The sequence below is a fragment of the Fundulus heteroclitus genome, chromosome 7 (genome assembly GCF_011125445.2).
Source record: "Fundulus heteroclitus isolate FHET01 chromosome 7, MU-UCD_Fhet_4.1, whole genome shotgun sequence".
Taxonomy (NCBI): Eukaryota; Metazoa; Chordata; class Actinopteri; order Cyprinodontiformes; family Fundulidae; genus Fundulus; species Fundulus heteroclitus.
This window is the reverse complement of record NC_046367.1, coordinates 25,326,301-25,342,812: the sequence shown is the minus strand read 5'-3', so window position 1 is coordinate 25,342,812 and position 16,512 is coordinate 25,326,301. Positions and strand designations below refer to the sequence as shown.

General features: G+C 40.0%; 1 protein-coding gene across 2 annotated transcripts in view; it reads right to left on the bottom strand.

Moving 5' to 3' along the window:
• Positions 1-260: 260 nt before the first annotated feature.
• Positions 261-16,512, bottom strand: part of LOC105920782 (glutamate decarboxylase 1) — a 19,524-nt gene continuing 3,272 nt past the window's right edge. For both annotated transcript variants that reach the window (XM_036139274.1, XM_036139275.1), the window contains 14 exons: positions 14,808-14,963; positions 12,761-13,003; positions 12,552-12,642; positions 8,538-8,650; positions 7,169-7,284; positions 6,989-7,068; positions 6,845-6,899; positions 6,377-6,493; positions 6,202-6,266; positions 3,716-3,794; positions 3,462-3,611; positions 3,258-3,365; positions 2,998-3,087; positions 261-776 (listed from right to left, as the gene is read on the bottom strand). In XM_036139274.1, the coding sequence (XP_035995167.1) occupies positions 603-776; positions 2,998-3,087; positions 3,258-3,365; positions 3,462-3,611; positions 3,716-3,794; positions 6,202-6,266; positions 6,377-6,493; positions 6,845-6,899; positions 6,989-7,068; positions 7,169-7,284; positions 8,538-8,650; positions 12,552-12,642; positions 12,761-13,003; positions 14,808-14,963 (1,637 nt within the window). In that variant the 3' untranslated portion in view covers positions 261-602. The remainder of the gene's footprint in view (positions 777-2,997; positions 3,088-3,257; positions 3,366-3,461; positions 3,612-3,715; positions 3,795-6,201; positions 6,267-6,376; positions 6,494-6,844; positions 6,900-6,988; positions 7,069-7,168; positions 7,285-8,537; positions 8,651-12,551; positions 12,643-12,760; positions 13,004-14,807; positions 14,964-16,512) is intronic.

Genomic DNA, 16,512 nt, shown 5'->3' with positions numbered 1-16,512 from the left:
TATACAATTTTTTCCCATACTCTAAAATGTCCCTACATTCGTTTGCGCTAATCTACAGCCACGCTATCTGTATTTTAAATATTGTCTCTGATTTTAACAACAATTACAGTACAACAAAAGATCAAATCTCCAAATTGTTATTCTTGTCTTTCATGTTATAAATATGTCTATTTCATGACTCTACCATCTTCTCCCATAATCTTTCTAAACAATAAAACATTTATTCATCTTTTATAAGTAATTTAATGTGCTAGGTGTTCTTTTTTTGGAAACAGGTTTGTTTCAATATTAAAGTTTTCAATGTCGTCGACTTAACATCGAGGTTTATTCACACTTTGCATAATAAACAAGAATGCCACTGTGCTTTGTTCGTTTTTTTTTTTTTTTTTTTTTTTCCGTAGGATGTGCAAATGTTTTAAACATGTAGATCTCTGTAGCTAAGGACAGAACTGACAGAAACACACCGGGTACACTATGTTTTTAGTTGTGCATTGCCACAAAATACTCGGAGGCAAAAAAGTAACCGTTTTGAAAAGACAAATTGAACATGACGCAAAGCTCAAGGCCCGTTGATGCTGGAGCACACGCTCTGCAGGCGAGTCTTACAGTTCAAGGCCCAGCCGCTCAATCTCCTCAATCAGGAAGTCGATGTCTGACCTGGTGGCTGCAGCGTTTGAGATGACCATGCGGAAGAAGTTGACTTTGTCTCCTTGCGGCTGGTAACCCACCATGGTGGTACCCGACTCCATCATCAAGGCCTTGATCTTCGGAGCGACCTGTTGCAGATATTGTACTCTTAGACATCCGTTCTACAGGGCATTTCGAAGGAGCAGAGGGCCCTCGAACCTTTTCGTGCTGTAACCACAAACCTTAATCTGTTCTGCTGGGATTTGTACTGACAGGGAAACAGAAAGCAGAGCTTCTCTGTGCACGCAAAGGAAAACAATATACAGTTTGCAAACTTCAATGAATGAAGAACTGAAAAGTGTGGTGTGCATATGTATTCAGCTCACTTTGATTGCGATATCCCTAACTAAAATCTGGTAAGGCTAAATGCCTTCTGAAGTAACTTAAATAGCAAACAGGGTCCACCAGTGTACAATTTAGTCTCAGTGGTTATAAAGCTTTCCTTTGGAGGTCTCAGAGGATTGTAAGAGAACCTTATAGAATAAACAGCATCACCAGGACCAAGGGACACAGCCGACAAGTCAAGCATAAAGCTATGAAGAGATTTAAAGCAACAGCTGAACAAGTCACAGAGCATCGTTCATGTCATGATATCAAAGCTGGAAAAAGTAAGGCACAACTGCAAACCTGCTAAGACATGGCTGTCCACCTGAACCAGTGGTCTACACCCTACGGCTTCAGAGCCACAAGTTGCTCTTTAGAATACCACCCCAAGCGTCGGCTTTGAATAACGTGGGCTAAAAATGGTAAAGAATCTAGTAATGTTTTCAAATGTAACTGTATGTGTTTCTTTGTCCTTTGGTTGCAGAATTTGTGCATTTATAATTTATATTAAAGTTTAACAATACATAATAGAAAATGTATGAAGTCCCTTTTATGTGAAAGTTTGAGGATTTTTTTTTTTTTCATTTTAAAGCCTAAAAGCAAAATTAAAATGTTTTTTCTTTTCTGTAAAAATCAAAACAACTGTCTTATTGTGGATATTGTAGAAATATGTAATTTTGATTTGAAGGGCCATGGAGCTATTGTGAGTCTAAACAAATTGTGTTTAGCCGGACCTAAGGCCACATTGGCTCATCAGGTTGTAAAGGTAACTCTGGAGGAACTGCAGAGGTCAGCTCAGGCGGAAGAACGTCCATTGGACTTTATAACACTGGCCTCTAAGAAATACTTGCAAGAACAAAGTTATTGCTGAAAGAAAGCCATAAAAAGTCCTGTTTGTAATTCGTTTGTGATTTGGCGCCTACATATGTTCTGCTTTGAGTAGCAAACATCTGCCTCTGCACATCATCCTGCGTTGCACCCAGATTACATAATGCCCACTGTAAAGCATAGTGGTTGTAGCATTATGCTGTGGGGATGCTTTTCTTCATCAGTGACAGGGAAGCTGGTTAGGGGTCAGAAATATAGAAGTAAAGGTGTTTGAGACTTTAAAAGACTTGAGACTGGGGCAGAGGTCCGCCTTAAGAAGGACAACGACCCTAAACATACAGCCAGAGCTATAACAGAAAGATTTAGATATATTCTAGTTAAAATGGCCCAGTCAAAGTCCAGAACTAAATCCAACTGAGAGTGTGAGGTATGCCTTGAAAATTGATGTTCACAGATGCTTTCTATCCAATCTGACTGAGCTTGAGCAATTGTGCAGAAAAGAACAAGCAAAACATTACAGACTCTCGATATGCAAAGCTGGAAAGAAATGTACAGCAAAGAACTTGAAGTGTTGACTCAGGAAGATTGAATACAATGCATACCACACTTTTCAGATTATCTTTTGTAAAAAAAAACAAAAACAAAAAAAAAAGGACCCATGCTGCGGTGGTGGCACAGGTGCAGAGCATGCAAACCGTGTTTGGAGGCCTCTTTATTCATCGCAGCTGTCCGAGTTTAAATTCCTGAACTGTGGTTCTTTTCGCATTTCTTCCACCCCCCCCCCTCTCTCTCTCTCTCTCTCTCTCTCTCTCTCTCTCTGTCTCTCTCTCTCTCAACCTCACTTCCTGTCAATAAACTATTAAATAAAGGCAACTTTTGCCAAAAGAATTTGAACAGCAACAACAAAAAAAACAAAAACAATCTACACCTATTTTTCTTTCTGCTTCACAATGATGCACCACTTTTTGATGCTCTGTCACACAAAATTCCACAAAAAAACTAAAACTTTAAAAACGCTAAAAGCGCAACAGTGGGCCAGAGTCCTATTGCATGGCGCTGTAAACAATTAAAACTGTTCTGTTCCTCTGCTATGAATGAGCCATGCAGGAGGAGAGAAGTTTGAAAAGAGGCTTAATTTGCAGATTAATGAGTCATTACCTTGTGCAGTCTCTCGCGCCTCTCTTTGCCATCAGGCATGCCGCGGAGGCTCGGTGGAATGTACCAGAAGCAGACATTAGTGTGCTGCGGCTGATAAGAGAAAACAACATTTGGAACGGCGCAGCTTGTCCCCGTGTCAGCAGAGTAAAATGATCTAATCAGTCCTGAAACCAGGATAAATTGTGAACTCTGCCTCAATATTATGAGGGTTAATTCAACCCTTTTGCAAACGGCGGCGTGAAAGCAGGTTTTAATCTTACCTCCGCGTTGAACACCATCTCAAATCCCTCTCTGGATTTTATTTTGTCATAGAGGTACGCCGACAGGTCCAAGCACTTGTCAATGTGCTGCTCAAATCCTACTGTTCCCTTTTTTTTTGTAGATGAAATAAAAAAAGGAAAATACAGTCAGTTCCTAAATGTATGTGAGACTGTGACAGTGAGCAAAGTCACACAGATGCTCACCTTTGCCTTCCACATGAGCCAGAACTTAAAGATGTCAACATGGCGTCCACACTGAATGGCCTTATCCCCCGTGTCGTACGTGACGTCGTACTGTTTGTCTGGCTGGAAGAGGTAGCCCGCGCACATGGAGTTGCAGCCTTGTAATAGTCCCTGCAGTGGGGACAATGATCAAAAACAGGAAACGCTCACTAGGTTCAACTTCACTGATCCCAGCAGCTTCTGCACAGGTGGAAGAGTGGATGGCGCAGACTTACCCTCTCTCTGACCAGAACGGCGGAGCACTGCAGAGGCACTCCCATCATCTTGTGAGGGTTCCAGGTGACGGAGTTCGCCCTGCACAGATATGGAAACAGCAACCGCATCTCTGTGAGGGATTGAGTGTGTCAGGTCTGCGAACATAAGCAGCAAACTGAAAACATATAAAGATATTTCAGTAGTAAGCTATGGCACACTTGACATTTGGAGAAGGGGATGCTGATGAGATGGGAATCATAAGGAGTGACCACAGATTTGAAGCTGAAGCCTGATTTGGATCAATGCAACTCAGGGGTTTTGTATTTGCATGAAAAGAGTCTTCCCTCGGTTCTACATTTTACATGAAATCTGTATCTCAAAAAAACTTTTCCTTATTTACATTAGATGGTATTTGCTGCTGTGATTATTGATTACTGTGCTGCTGATTATTTCTAAGGTTTCTGAACAGTTCTTATAAATCTTAACTCTTCTGTGTTTTATTTAAGTTTTTTCTGTCGCTGTTTTACTCTATTTGCTCTTCTATGATTGCTGATGTACTTGTGAAGCACATTGGTCAAGTGCTGTTGTTTTCACATGTGCAATATAGATTAATTAGAAATGATTTTACTGGGAATACATTTGGTTGGATGGAAATGAAATCTGTCACTAATGTTTTATAAATGGTTGTCAAAACTGATGCAATGAAGGATTTAACAAAAAAAGAAGCGAATTAACCCATTTGACATGTGGTGATGCATTTGATACATGCATTATTTCTTAAAATGCAATCGGAATAGAAGATAATAATAATAATAATAATAATAATAATAATAATAATAATAATAATAATAATAATAATAATAATAATAATAATAATAATAATCATCATCAGCAGCAGCAGCAGCATAGATTGATGGTATAATAATAACAGGAAAGGAGTGCTGACTTAACAGAAAAGGTAATTGTTAAAGAATCTGGCAGTTAACAAAGGGCTTTAAGCAAGCATATATATATATATATATATATATATATATATATATATATATATATATATATATATATATATATATATATATATATTATATGCCAGATCCAAACACACACCCAAACAGCTCTGGGTGCCCAAAGTTGCCCCAAATAATTTTACGAATGACATCTTGCACCTCCTTCAGCCTTGCTTCACACCCCTTTGCTGTATTTCTAATATCAGACTGTTCATCCGTCAAGGTGGAGTCACCTTCCCCATCCCTGGCCTCTGCAAACGCAGCTTCCAAATCATCATTTGCATCAATAACTTTGTCAGCCTCCAATGAAATCTTGGTGAAAGCCTCCTTTAACTCCTCAACTGACATGTTTCTAGATGCTCTAGTTATTGTGTTGAGCTGTTGTAGGCCCTTAGAATCTGCCATTTACTTGCTGGAGCTTGGAGCCAGGAGCTGGGAGCTAGGAGCTGGGAGCTCAGACGTGGCTTTTAGCTTGTAGCTCAGACGTGGCTTCTAGAACCAGCAATTCTCCAGCTGGAATTACTCAGACTGAACAGTTGAATCTTTTTCCCATTCTTTATTTTGTTTGATTCTTTTCTTACCGGCTGCCCCTTCAGGGTTTGTCAGTGGGTCCTTGCTTCTCTGCAGTCAGTTTGCAGTGTGTCTCTGATATAAACCTGCTGATGAGCACAGCTGCTCTCCCAGGTTTCATTTTACTCCTAATCAATGTCTTTCAGGCAAAGTGCTGGTGGTACTTTGCCTGAAAAAGTACCACCAGAGACCGCAGAGTCTCTACCCTTTTCCAGCACATCAGGACAAACCAGAACATTCCCACAAGTTTTACTTTCCATTTCAAGCATTCGATATGCCAAGGTGAGTGAATCAAGACTTTTTTGGGCCATTGCTGCGATATTTGAGTTGCAGTTGCCTTTATTCTGTCGGAGTGGTGTGAGTGTGGTATAGCGTTTGAGTGTCTGCTGTGATAGGATTTTAACATATCAAAAGATCCCAGGCAGCCTCTAAACACATAGGGGTAGTCCCCCTATTTTTTCCCAGCCAATAATTGGTTAACCACTATGGGGCAATCATAGACTATGTATAAAGCATTGCACTGTCTGCTCCAGTTGGTCTGGTTGAGCATTAAGGATGGAAAAAGAGACAACGAAAAGTGACGACCTGCAAAAAGTGACCTTAGTGTCTTTACGGAGCAGCACAAGGTAGATTCTGCATCTTTCCATTCCGTTACACAGGTATTATACAAAATGAAGCCCAATCATAAACAATACTTAATGTTTCACAGAATGTGCTTTATTTCCATATGGTTAGACTCCAGGAAAAAGCATTTTTTTTTTTTGAAACACCAGCATGCAGTTAAGGGGGTTAGTTCCAGAGGGAGAGTCATTTAAAAGAGACTAGATTAAAAAAAAAACAATAACTACAACACAAAGCAAACAAAGCTGATCCTTTTATGTATTGAATGTGCTGTTCCCATCATATAATGAAAACATCAAGATGTTCTTTACCTTTCTACTCCACTCAGCTTGTGTTTGTGTCTCCTGGACATCAGCAAACCTCCTCCCCATGCGGCCTGCACAGCACAACATGCTGCACTATAATAACACCAGAGACACTGATATCTGTGCAACAGATATGAAGCATGCAAATGTGTGATTTGGAGGAGATTAAATGTTCACTCACATCCACATGAAGCCATATGTTATACTTCTCACAGATGTCTGCGATCTCATTGATGGGGTCAAAGGCTCCGTAGACAGTGGTGCCGGCAGTGGCGTTCACAAACATTGGAACATACCCCTGCAAGCCAAAAGCAGAAGATTTTACATGTCTTTTTGTCTCCAGGCGATTGTTTATTTCAAAGAAATTGGCAGAGAGTGGGGGGGGGGGTCTTTGTTAATGCACTCCTCTTATTGCCTTGTATTTCCATTTCTTCTACTCTGTGCATCACAGAAATTACTTCCTGGAGCGACATTTTAAGACTACTGTAGCATCATAATGGGAAGTGACAGCAGCGGTGGTCTTATTAGAGTAGCCTCTCAGCCCTGGCTGCACAAAGCTGAAGCTCATATGAGTGTTTCTGATTGCAGGAAGTAATGGACGGAGGGAAAGAATGGGATTCGAGCGGTGATGTCAAAGGCCTATTTTTACCTTTTGCTTGACCTCGATTATTTTTGCCTCCAGATCAGCAGGGATGACTCTCCCTCTGGAAAAAAAGAGACATCAGTATTCCACATGTTATTATATTTTTGCTAAACTTGGGATATGTTCCTGTAAATCAAACAGAAAACAAACCTCTCATCTGTCTTTAAAAGGATCAGGTTCTCTGTTCCAAAGCCCAGAGCAGCACTTGCTTTCTTGATGGAATAGTGGCTCTGCAGGAACAGAACAGTCATCAGTCTAAAAAGGAATTTGTGCACATTTAGGCTTACGTATTTAAGCTGATTAGAGGATCAGAGACAGTCTTGGACTAACATGCTCAGAAGTGAAGAGCACCAGTCGGGGTGCAGCTGTCATGCCTTTGGTCTTGACTTCAGGGAAGAATTTGTATCTGGCAATCATCACGCTGTACATGTTGGATATGGCACCGCCTATAGAGCCCAACAGAGTGCACATTTATAGTAATTTAATATCAATAAAGAGAAAAATGACACTCTACAACAGTAGTGTTACAGACTGATATCCTTTTGATTGCCGTTTACTGTTTTGTCAAGTAATATCTTTGTTCATTTAGCTGTCTTTCATGCACAAACTCACTCACTCACTCACTCGCTCACTCACTCACTCACTCACTCATCTGCCTGTCTTTTGTTTTGTCTGCCTGTTTGTTTGCTGCAGCATCGTCTCTATGCTCAAACTTGGGCTGATGATGAATGAATTCATTCTGCATTTCGGAAGACATTTGCAGAGTCAGGCTATTAAATCTTTTGAAAGAAAGTCTGAAGCTTTGTTGTGGGCCTGCAGCCTGAAGATATTTGCCCCATACCATACTGAAAGATACTGTACGAGAAGGTTTAGAGATAACATAAGATCATCAACTAATTATATTATTTCTTCCCAAATGGAAACACCAGTCTTTTTCTGTCGCGAGCGGCCTTGCAATGAAATGTTATCATTTTACTTTTCAATTTAGTTTGGTGGCATTTCTGCTAATTGTTTTAAATATATGATTTTAATAACTATTTTAAATATATGCATAGGTAGAAATTACTGTAATACTTTATTTACCCTGGTAGTGAAATTTGTTGCATTCTTTTGTCCTTTGTCACAACGACTGGATTTATTGGAAAATAGTAGAGTAGAGTATTAATTTTATTTGCTGTCAGGGGGGAAATTCCCAATGTAACAACAAGAGAATGGTAGTCCAATAAAAACATGTGGGATATACACATTAAAAACTAAACACATTAAGAACTAAAGTAAAAAGCACACAACTGTGAATAAATAGGAAGTATATATCTTAGAGAGTACATATAAATAGTAGTGAAATAAAGAGTAACTGTTTAAATCGTGCTTCTGTATTTGAGCAGAAATAGCTACGTTTCAAGATTTATCCCTTATCACTTTGGGCTTTGTTAGTCTGGCCTTTTCTTGATTTTATTAGTTTTTCTTGCTTAAAAATTATAATTATTATAATTATAAGTTTTGACTTTGTCTGAAAATCTCTCACTTAGTATGTAAGCAAAGCTATATGCTTCAGGACTTTATTGAATCGCTGGGTACATTTAAAAATACTACAGTTGAAAGATGCTCATGGGGTTTTATAGAATGGAACATGACTTTGCCATGTTTTTATCAAGGTTTGGATAAGAGCTTTCAGAGATCATTGGTTGTGCTTTTTTACCTGGAGAAAATATTCCGTCTCCCTCTCCATTCGGCCAGCCGATTATCTCTCTCATCTTCTTCAGCGTCAGCTGCTCCATGAGCACGAAAACAGGGGCGATCTCATAGGTGAACCTACAGCAGACAGAACGATCACATCTGATCATATGTGATAAAAAAACAACCCTAGAACACGCAGCACTGATTTATGATTTGAATGACTTCCAGAAGTCACAACATCAGCATTAATTTCCTTAGAGATCTCCAACGATTACACTTGTTTGAGGAGCACTTCCAGCTTCATGAAGGTGTCTGAGCAGAGATCGCTTCCTGAGGAAACTGTGACCAGGCACTCCAGTTTTATCGTGACAAACAATAAGGCGCTGCAGGGTCTCTACCCTTTTCCAGGATCTGTCTCTGACTACCATCAGAGAGACTTAACACCGCCTACATGAACGTTTTAAACGGCTGCCATCAGGCAAACAGCCCCACAACACCAGGACATTAACAAATTCTTTCTGTCTCTGATCAAACTGTAGAACTGCTATTAAACTTATTTCACATCTTTTTTTTTTATCTTTTGAAGATCCTAAAGAAATATATTTGTGCAGTCATAACGGTAATAAATTTATCAGAGTTGATAATGAACAGTCTAAATAATATAAGCTGTCTGTGGCGTCTCTATCCAGGTTGAATAAAGCCTCCTAAAGGTCGCATATGACAGCAATAATTAACTGTATTTACATTCTGAGTATTCTGAGACACTTAAACACGGATGAAAAGGAGTTGCTTCATTATTTGCTTTTTCCTCTTTAAAAATGCACCATTTAGTTGAAACTGTGCAGAGCTGATAACAATACCCCGGTGTTATGCTCTGCAAAGAGTCCCACAAATTTCTTTTATCTTCTCGGAGCATATGGGGTTTGTTCAAACGAGACAGGCATTGTGAAGCTTCCCTGCGACAGTCAATTTTGGAATCACCGTACAGACAGACTCATCCATCTTTTCCAGACCAGTGATACTCTAATTGCATAAGTATGCCGGCCGCTCATGCAAAGCAAGTAAATGAATCTGAGGAAGATTACGAGCCACATTACAGCACATCTGCAGTGTGGCTCAGCATCTTCAGCAGTAGCAAATGTGCAGACCAAAAGCAAACATGCCATGGGTTAATTTCACTGCACTCATCCCCGCAGGCAGGCGTCGGCTACTCTGATTATGAAAAAGCAGAATGTGATTGTCAGTCAATATTTACGTGGGATAATTAAGACTGATGGAGTTATTAATAAAGATAAATTGGAGCGTAAGCAACCTCGCACAGGTTCAAAGGGATGCCAACTGAGACAAGAGGGGAAAGGTTTCAAGTTTTGATAGAGATACTAGATAGAAATGATTAAAGTAAACAAAGTAGCTAATATACGATCTAAATACTACAATGGTTTATTCCTACATTTAGTTGTTTTTCAGGGCTGGAGGGTGGTGATGTGGGTAGCACAGTTACCCTGGGTTCAAATCCCACCCTGTCTACTTTTAAGAATAATCTTAAAACTTTCCTTTTTCACAAAGCTTATAGTTAGAGTGGCTCATGTTACCCTGAGCTATCTCTATAGTTATGCTGCTATAGACTTAGGCTACAGGAGGACATCAGGGCCTATTTTTCTCACTCTACTGATTTCTACTGTTCTCCAGTTTTGCATTGCATTACATTGAAATGACTATTGTCATTTCAGCTTTTAACTTTTTGTTCTCTCTTTTTTCTTCATAGTAGGTACACCTGGTCTGGCGTTCTGTTAACTGTGACATCATCGAGGGAAGACGGCTCACCCGCTATTACCATCTAATGTAGAACAGATTACTAGATCAATGTGTGCTTCTGTGCTTTTTTGTCTCTCTTGTTGTGTCTCTGCTCTGTCTTCTGTAACCCCAGTCGGTCGAGGCAGATGACCGTTCATACTGAGCCTGGTTCTGCTGGAGGTTTTACTTCCCGTTAATGGAGAGTTTTTCTTTCCACTGACTCTCCCTGTGGCTCTACGCTTCTCCAGGAGTGAATGCTGCTTGTCGGGACTTTGATGCAATCAACTGGGTCCCTTATATAGGAAATCTTTGACCAATCTTTATAACCTGACCCAATCTGTATAATATGATTGAATTTGACTTTGTAAAGTGCCTTGGGATGACATGTTTCATAAACTGGCGCTATATAAATAAAATTGAATTGAATTGATAGACTGGTGACATGTCGGGGCTCTATCCTGCCTCTTGCCTTTGGAGCTAGGCACCAGACCCCCTGTGACTTTGGTAGGATAAAGGGGTATAGACAATGGATGGATGGATACTTTCTGAAGCCATGATTGCATAAAAAGGTTGACTGCCCCCTCTGGATCAGAGGTCAGTCTCTGCCTCTGTCTTGTTTATGATGCTAGGAGGGACGTGGTTGGGGCTTCTTCTGCAGCAATGCTGTTGTGGTGAAGAAGGAACTGCACCAAAAAGCAAAGCAATTGATTTACTGGTATGTCTACGTTCAGAACCTCATCTATGATCATATGATATGGACCATGACCAAAGGAACAAGATCTTGGATACAAGCAGCTGAAGTGAGCTACCTCTGGAAAATGGCCCGGCTCAGCCTTAGGGATAGGAGCTCTGCTGTCTTAGGGGAGCTGGAAGCAGAGCTACTGCTTCTCAACATTGAAAGGTGCCCATTAAGGTGGTTTGGAGAGTTTGTGTTGCAGTTGTAATATGACAACTATGAAAAACATCAAGGGGTGTGAGAAGTTCTGTCAGACACAGTAAGTAAAAAGCCCAGAAACCCTCTTAACACCTACATTTTTTCTTAATGTGTGGAAAAACTTGAATTTAATAAGGTCTAAATATCAGAAATTCATGAATGTTGGGTGCTATTGTTTTCCAGAAAGTTAATTTCTGTAAAGGAAAAATCTTTTTTTCTGTCTTGCAAGCCTTACTTTATTATTATTTATGGTTTATAATTAATCCATAATGCACATGTGAGTAGCTGTTTAACTGTAGGTCATTTGTTGTGAATAACTGCTTTTCAAAGTGACCAAATTAGATGGTCAATTGAATCAATAAGCATATCTTTCTGTGTCAACCATGTGTTTGTTTAGAGATACTCTGCTTTGTGTCAAAAGTCACTAAATGGACAAAAGATGAATGACAGTAATTTCTGCAAGATTACTTTAATATTCTGTTTTATTTTCTATTTCTTTTACGAGTAAAGTATTAAGCTTCTGATCCACATGCTCTCCCACAAAACCTTTGTTTCAGTTTTACACCATACAGCAGTTGATAGTGTGATTTAGCGATCAGGGTGTTAAAGTTGTAAAGGGTGAACAATAGAGGTATAAATCTCAGGTTTATGGTATTGATCTCAGTCGGCAGGACCTCTGGGAATCCTGAGCTGGCGTTATCTCCACAATCATACACTGGGCTGTATCTGTTTATGAGATACAGTGCTGCAAAATGCATCCACGGTGATGACAACCAGCGTAGCTAAATCAAGCATTCTGAGATGAACAGAAACAAAATGAATAAAGGGACATAGTTAGCACAGAAATGGATTTATTGCTAGGGAAAACCTCCCACAGAGACTCAATGATGCTGCTCACATTATGTACACATGCCCCAAAGTGAGCTGAGGCTGTTTTTCCATCTCTGGCAATGTTATGTCACAGGAACTGGCACAACAAGAAACAAAGACACCATGTAAACTGTGAATGCTAATCAATATGCAATTTACTTTGCCCGCAGGGTTGAATTATGCGCCCACCTCCCATAAGCACAGGCCGGTATCGACAACAGTGCAGGGGCGTAGCTGCACTAATGTCCTCGTTTGTGTTCTTTTATCTCCTTGCTTGAGTGACAGTCCATTAGGGAGTTCTGGGTTTTTCTTCAGCCAAAGACAGTAATTACTGTCCGTCACTTCAACTATTCCTCCGGCTGATAATGTCCCCTCTTCATGGACCATTTGAAAGCAAATGGGAACAAATACAGTGTGATTTATCCCAACTGTACTCACATATTAGTGTTGGCTGTGGAAGTGAGCCACTCTCCTGCCAAGCCTACGATGTCTAATCCAGTGGACAGCTGGTTAAAGAACCTGGGGTGGCCTGCGGGTGATAAAGAGGCAACGGAGTCGCTCGATCCTCAGAAAACAATTAGCCGTCTGTGAATTAATGCAAGCTATCGACCCGGGCAGTTTGCAGGCGCGGTTCTCAGGCCTCCTACCTGTTCTCACTCCGTATTTCAGAGTATCCCTGCAGTCCACCAGGATCTGCTCCAGAGACTCAGGCTGGTCGGAGAGCTCCAGGTTGAAGCCCTCCATGCCCTCCAGCAGCTGGTGAGGATGGTGGAAGTCAAGGACCTTGGTGGATCTGTCGAAGGTCTTCCGGATGTAGCTGGTGAGGATTTCCACAACCTCCAGCAGGAACTGCATGGTCGACTCCTCTCCATTCTTTGAAGGTAGCAGATCTGGAAAACGGGAAAGGTTTCAATTCGGTTTAATTCATTAAGGCACCAGTTCACGACAATAACCATCTTATTGACATCACTTTACAAGACAAACTAGGTGAATTCATATCTACGTACATAAAAACATCTAATCAGCTCAGTCACGTTTATACCAATACAGTCCACTACACAAACAAATTCAGATTCAGTTACATGGAGTCGTTCATAATTACAATGGAATCCAGTCAAATTTAGTTTTCTGTATTATCCCGATTGGTAAAAAGTTATCTATCTAAGGAAGTACAGCCATTTGTATCTAGTCACTTGCTTTCTATGCATTTTTTCTCTTTTGGTCCAACTTCTTTTAAGTCATGTATTTGTATTCAGCTCCTTTGAGGAACCGTCACCCAGTAATTTCCAGTCTTTGTATCCTACATTTAGCTTTGGCTGTCACTAAATACAGCTTGTATTAAACAATACTGTATATTTTTAACTGGCGTTATCACAGGGGTTGGTGACTTGTACCTGTGATATCATTTTGGTTGTTTTTGTTGTTTTTTTATATCTCTTTCTTTCTGCAGGTGTAGAAGCAGACTCAGAGGATGCTATCTTGTACTCTCTTTTTCCTCTCCTCTATTTTCGCCCCTTTTGTCCCTAACGTTTTGCCTCATCTTTTTGTCTTCCTTTATTTCTCTTTTACCTTTCTGTGTATGTGTCCATTGAATTAGAAATAATCCCAAAATAACACTCAATTAGTTTTTTTTTTGCATATATATATAAAAGCAGAGCACTATAGCGCAAACAACACTTGTTGGACTCCCTTTGGCGTTAATACAGCAATTCTTAGTGCTACATTGAAAGGCCAGACATAATAGAAGAAAGAAATTTGCAGTCTCTAAGGGTTTCTTTGATTATTGCCCTCCATTGGGCTCTATCCATCTTCCCATAAATTAGGACAAGCCTCTTTGTCCTGCAGGAAAAAAAAAATATTCTCAAAGCACGATGATGCCGCTACCATGTTTTTTTACTGGGAACGGTTTACTTGGGGGCATGTTCTGGTTAGCTTTCTGCCACACTTGCTTGAGGAACAAAAACTTCACCTCTGGTTGGATCACAGGACCCTATTCCATATGTTTGCTGCATACCATTCATGGCTTATAGTGAACTGCATCTATATCTTTACTTCAATAAATGACAGCTTTTTAATGACAGTCAGATAGAGCTAATAAGGTTCCTGTCAACAGATTGTTCAAGAACTTTACAGAACAAGTGGACTCTATTTACCAATTAGGTGAAGGCTGAAGGCTGCACTGGATATATTAAGGGTATCAGGAAAAAGAGGGTAAATGGAGAGACATGCCATGCTTTTCAGATTATAAAGTCTCAAAAATTGTGCTTCATTTTCCGCATACTGTCTGATGCATTTTATGTCTCACATAAAATCCAGACATAATACAATGAAGTTTGTTTTTGTGACATAACAAATTTCAAAATTATTCAAGGTTTATGAAATTTTTTTGCAAGGTTCTGTACTTTATGATTTTAGAGCTAGGATATTGATAAGGAACCTGTATCAGATTTTAATAAATTCCTCCTTAGTCTGTTGCAGCATCACTGTTTACACTCAGTTGTACTCTGTATTTAATTTCTTCAGTGTTTCCTTTAAGCTTTAGTTGTACTTATTTGTTGAGTAATGCCATATACGTTGCATCTAAGGTATTTTCTTTACCTGTAGTCTCCTTTTTTATTTATTTATCTGCATTTAATCACTTGCAAACAGACTTGACGCTCTCATTATCAAATACTATATTTGCGTGAAACCTACCTCTGGCGTACAGGTTGGAGAAGTCGGTCTCTGCGCGCCTGAAATGCGCGTCTCCCCCGGTGTTGTCGCAGGTCATGAGGTTTTTGGCCGTGCGCTCCTTCAGGGAGCTCACAATCCTGCTCCTCTCCTCCAGACTGTTGTTCTTCTGCAGAAATCCTAAACGATTGCAAGAAGGAGACGAGTCCGGAGGATGATCACACTGCCCAAACATTACCAGAGTTTCTAAGAAGAAAAGCTCTAAAAAGAAAAGGTAAGTCTTTTTTAATTATCTCATCCCCCTGCTCTCTGGGGTCTGCACTGTACCGTGTTAGTCGGTTTTTATGCGTAAAAGGAGCCATCCCTTCCCTTTTTATAGGCAGGAGGTGGGGGTGGGGGGGTTCTGAAAGGTTAAGCCCGCGGTGACATCAGCAGCAAACTCCAGCTCCAGTCAAGCAAAAACAAATAGCTGTCATGGACGGGCTGTAAATCCCCCATTAAAGCGTGCGATTTTTCAAAGTATTGGGCAGAAACGCGCTCAAGAGCCGATATGAGGAAAAACCCGCACAGGCGCGCTTCTCAGCAGGCCAAGTTGATCAGCGACTGAGCTCCCTAATAAAAGAACAATTCAACTAAACGTCAAAGGCCTGAATCATCCCACCTCTAGATTTTCTTGTTTACTTTTTGCTTCTTTTAAGGTGTTTGGCAGCTAAAATACCTACAGGGCAGCTAATTAAATAGCCTTAATAAAAAGCAGCAGAAAGCGGAACATAGCAGAAAACTGCGCTGCGCACTGGGGCGTGATATTCAACATTATGGTGGATGTCAGCTCGTCCTTGGTTGGCCGGAATGAAACTGAAAATACACCCTCAAAAAGGAAATTGGAAAATCCATCCCAGATAATTTCCCCCTTTCATTTGTTCCCACACACGGGAGGAGGAGGAGGAAGAGGACAGCCTCCAATAAAGCTTTCCAATTGCCGGTTGAATTTAAAGTGTGTTGGTAATTTAAGGAATTAAATGGATTTTTGGGGGAATTAAAAAAAAAAACAATCGCATATAAATGTTGGTTATTGCAGGACATAAAGCACGCTGCCAAACACAAAACCCGAACCCTTGTTCTCTGCTCACACTGTAAAACATGTGTTGTTGTTTTAAATTTAAAATTCAATCACTGCAGCTCTTTACTGTTGAAGCTAATACTGTAAGTTAAATCACGGCAATATTAAGTAAAAAAAAGGTTACGGGATTAGTTTTCATTCATTATTTCTATGTGATTTGACAGATGTTTTTTTTTTTTTAATATATGAGCTAAAAACAAAACAAAATTTCCATAACAAATGCATTGGTTTGTACAACTTGTACACAGCAAACATAGTAGTTCATAGTTTAATGTTTTTTTAGTAGAAATCACAGGTGTTTCCTTTACAGTAAAACAATTGTGTTTTTTTGTACAGCACCAAGGCCCTGCTGAATTAGTTTAAACTGTTAGCACTTGATCGCAGTTATTTTACCAAGAAACAGTGTACAGTACCGATCACCCCCCCCAAACACTGTAAAAGTTTTTGTTATTTTAACAGTAAATAGCTGCATTAACAGTTAGGGTTGAAATATCATCAGCTCCTGTGGAGTCAATGATTTGAAAAGTAAAACGGATGTATTCCCAGCTGTTTTACTGTGTGAAACCCAGATTAACGGTGCAATGGCTACTTTGATTTAAATTACAGTAA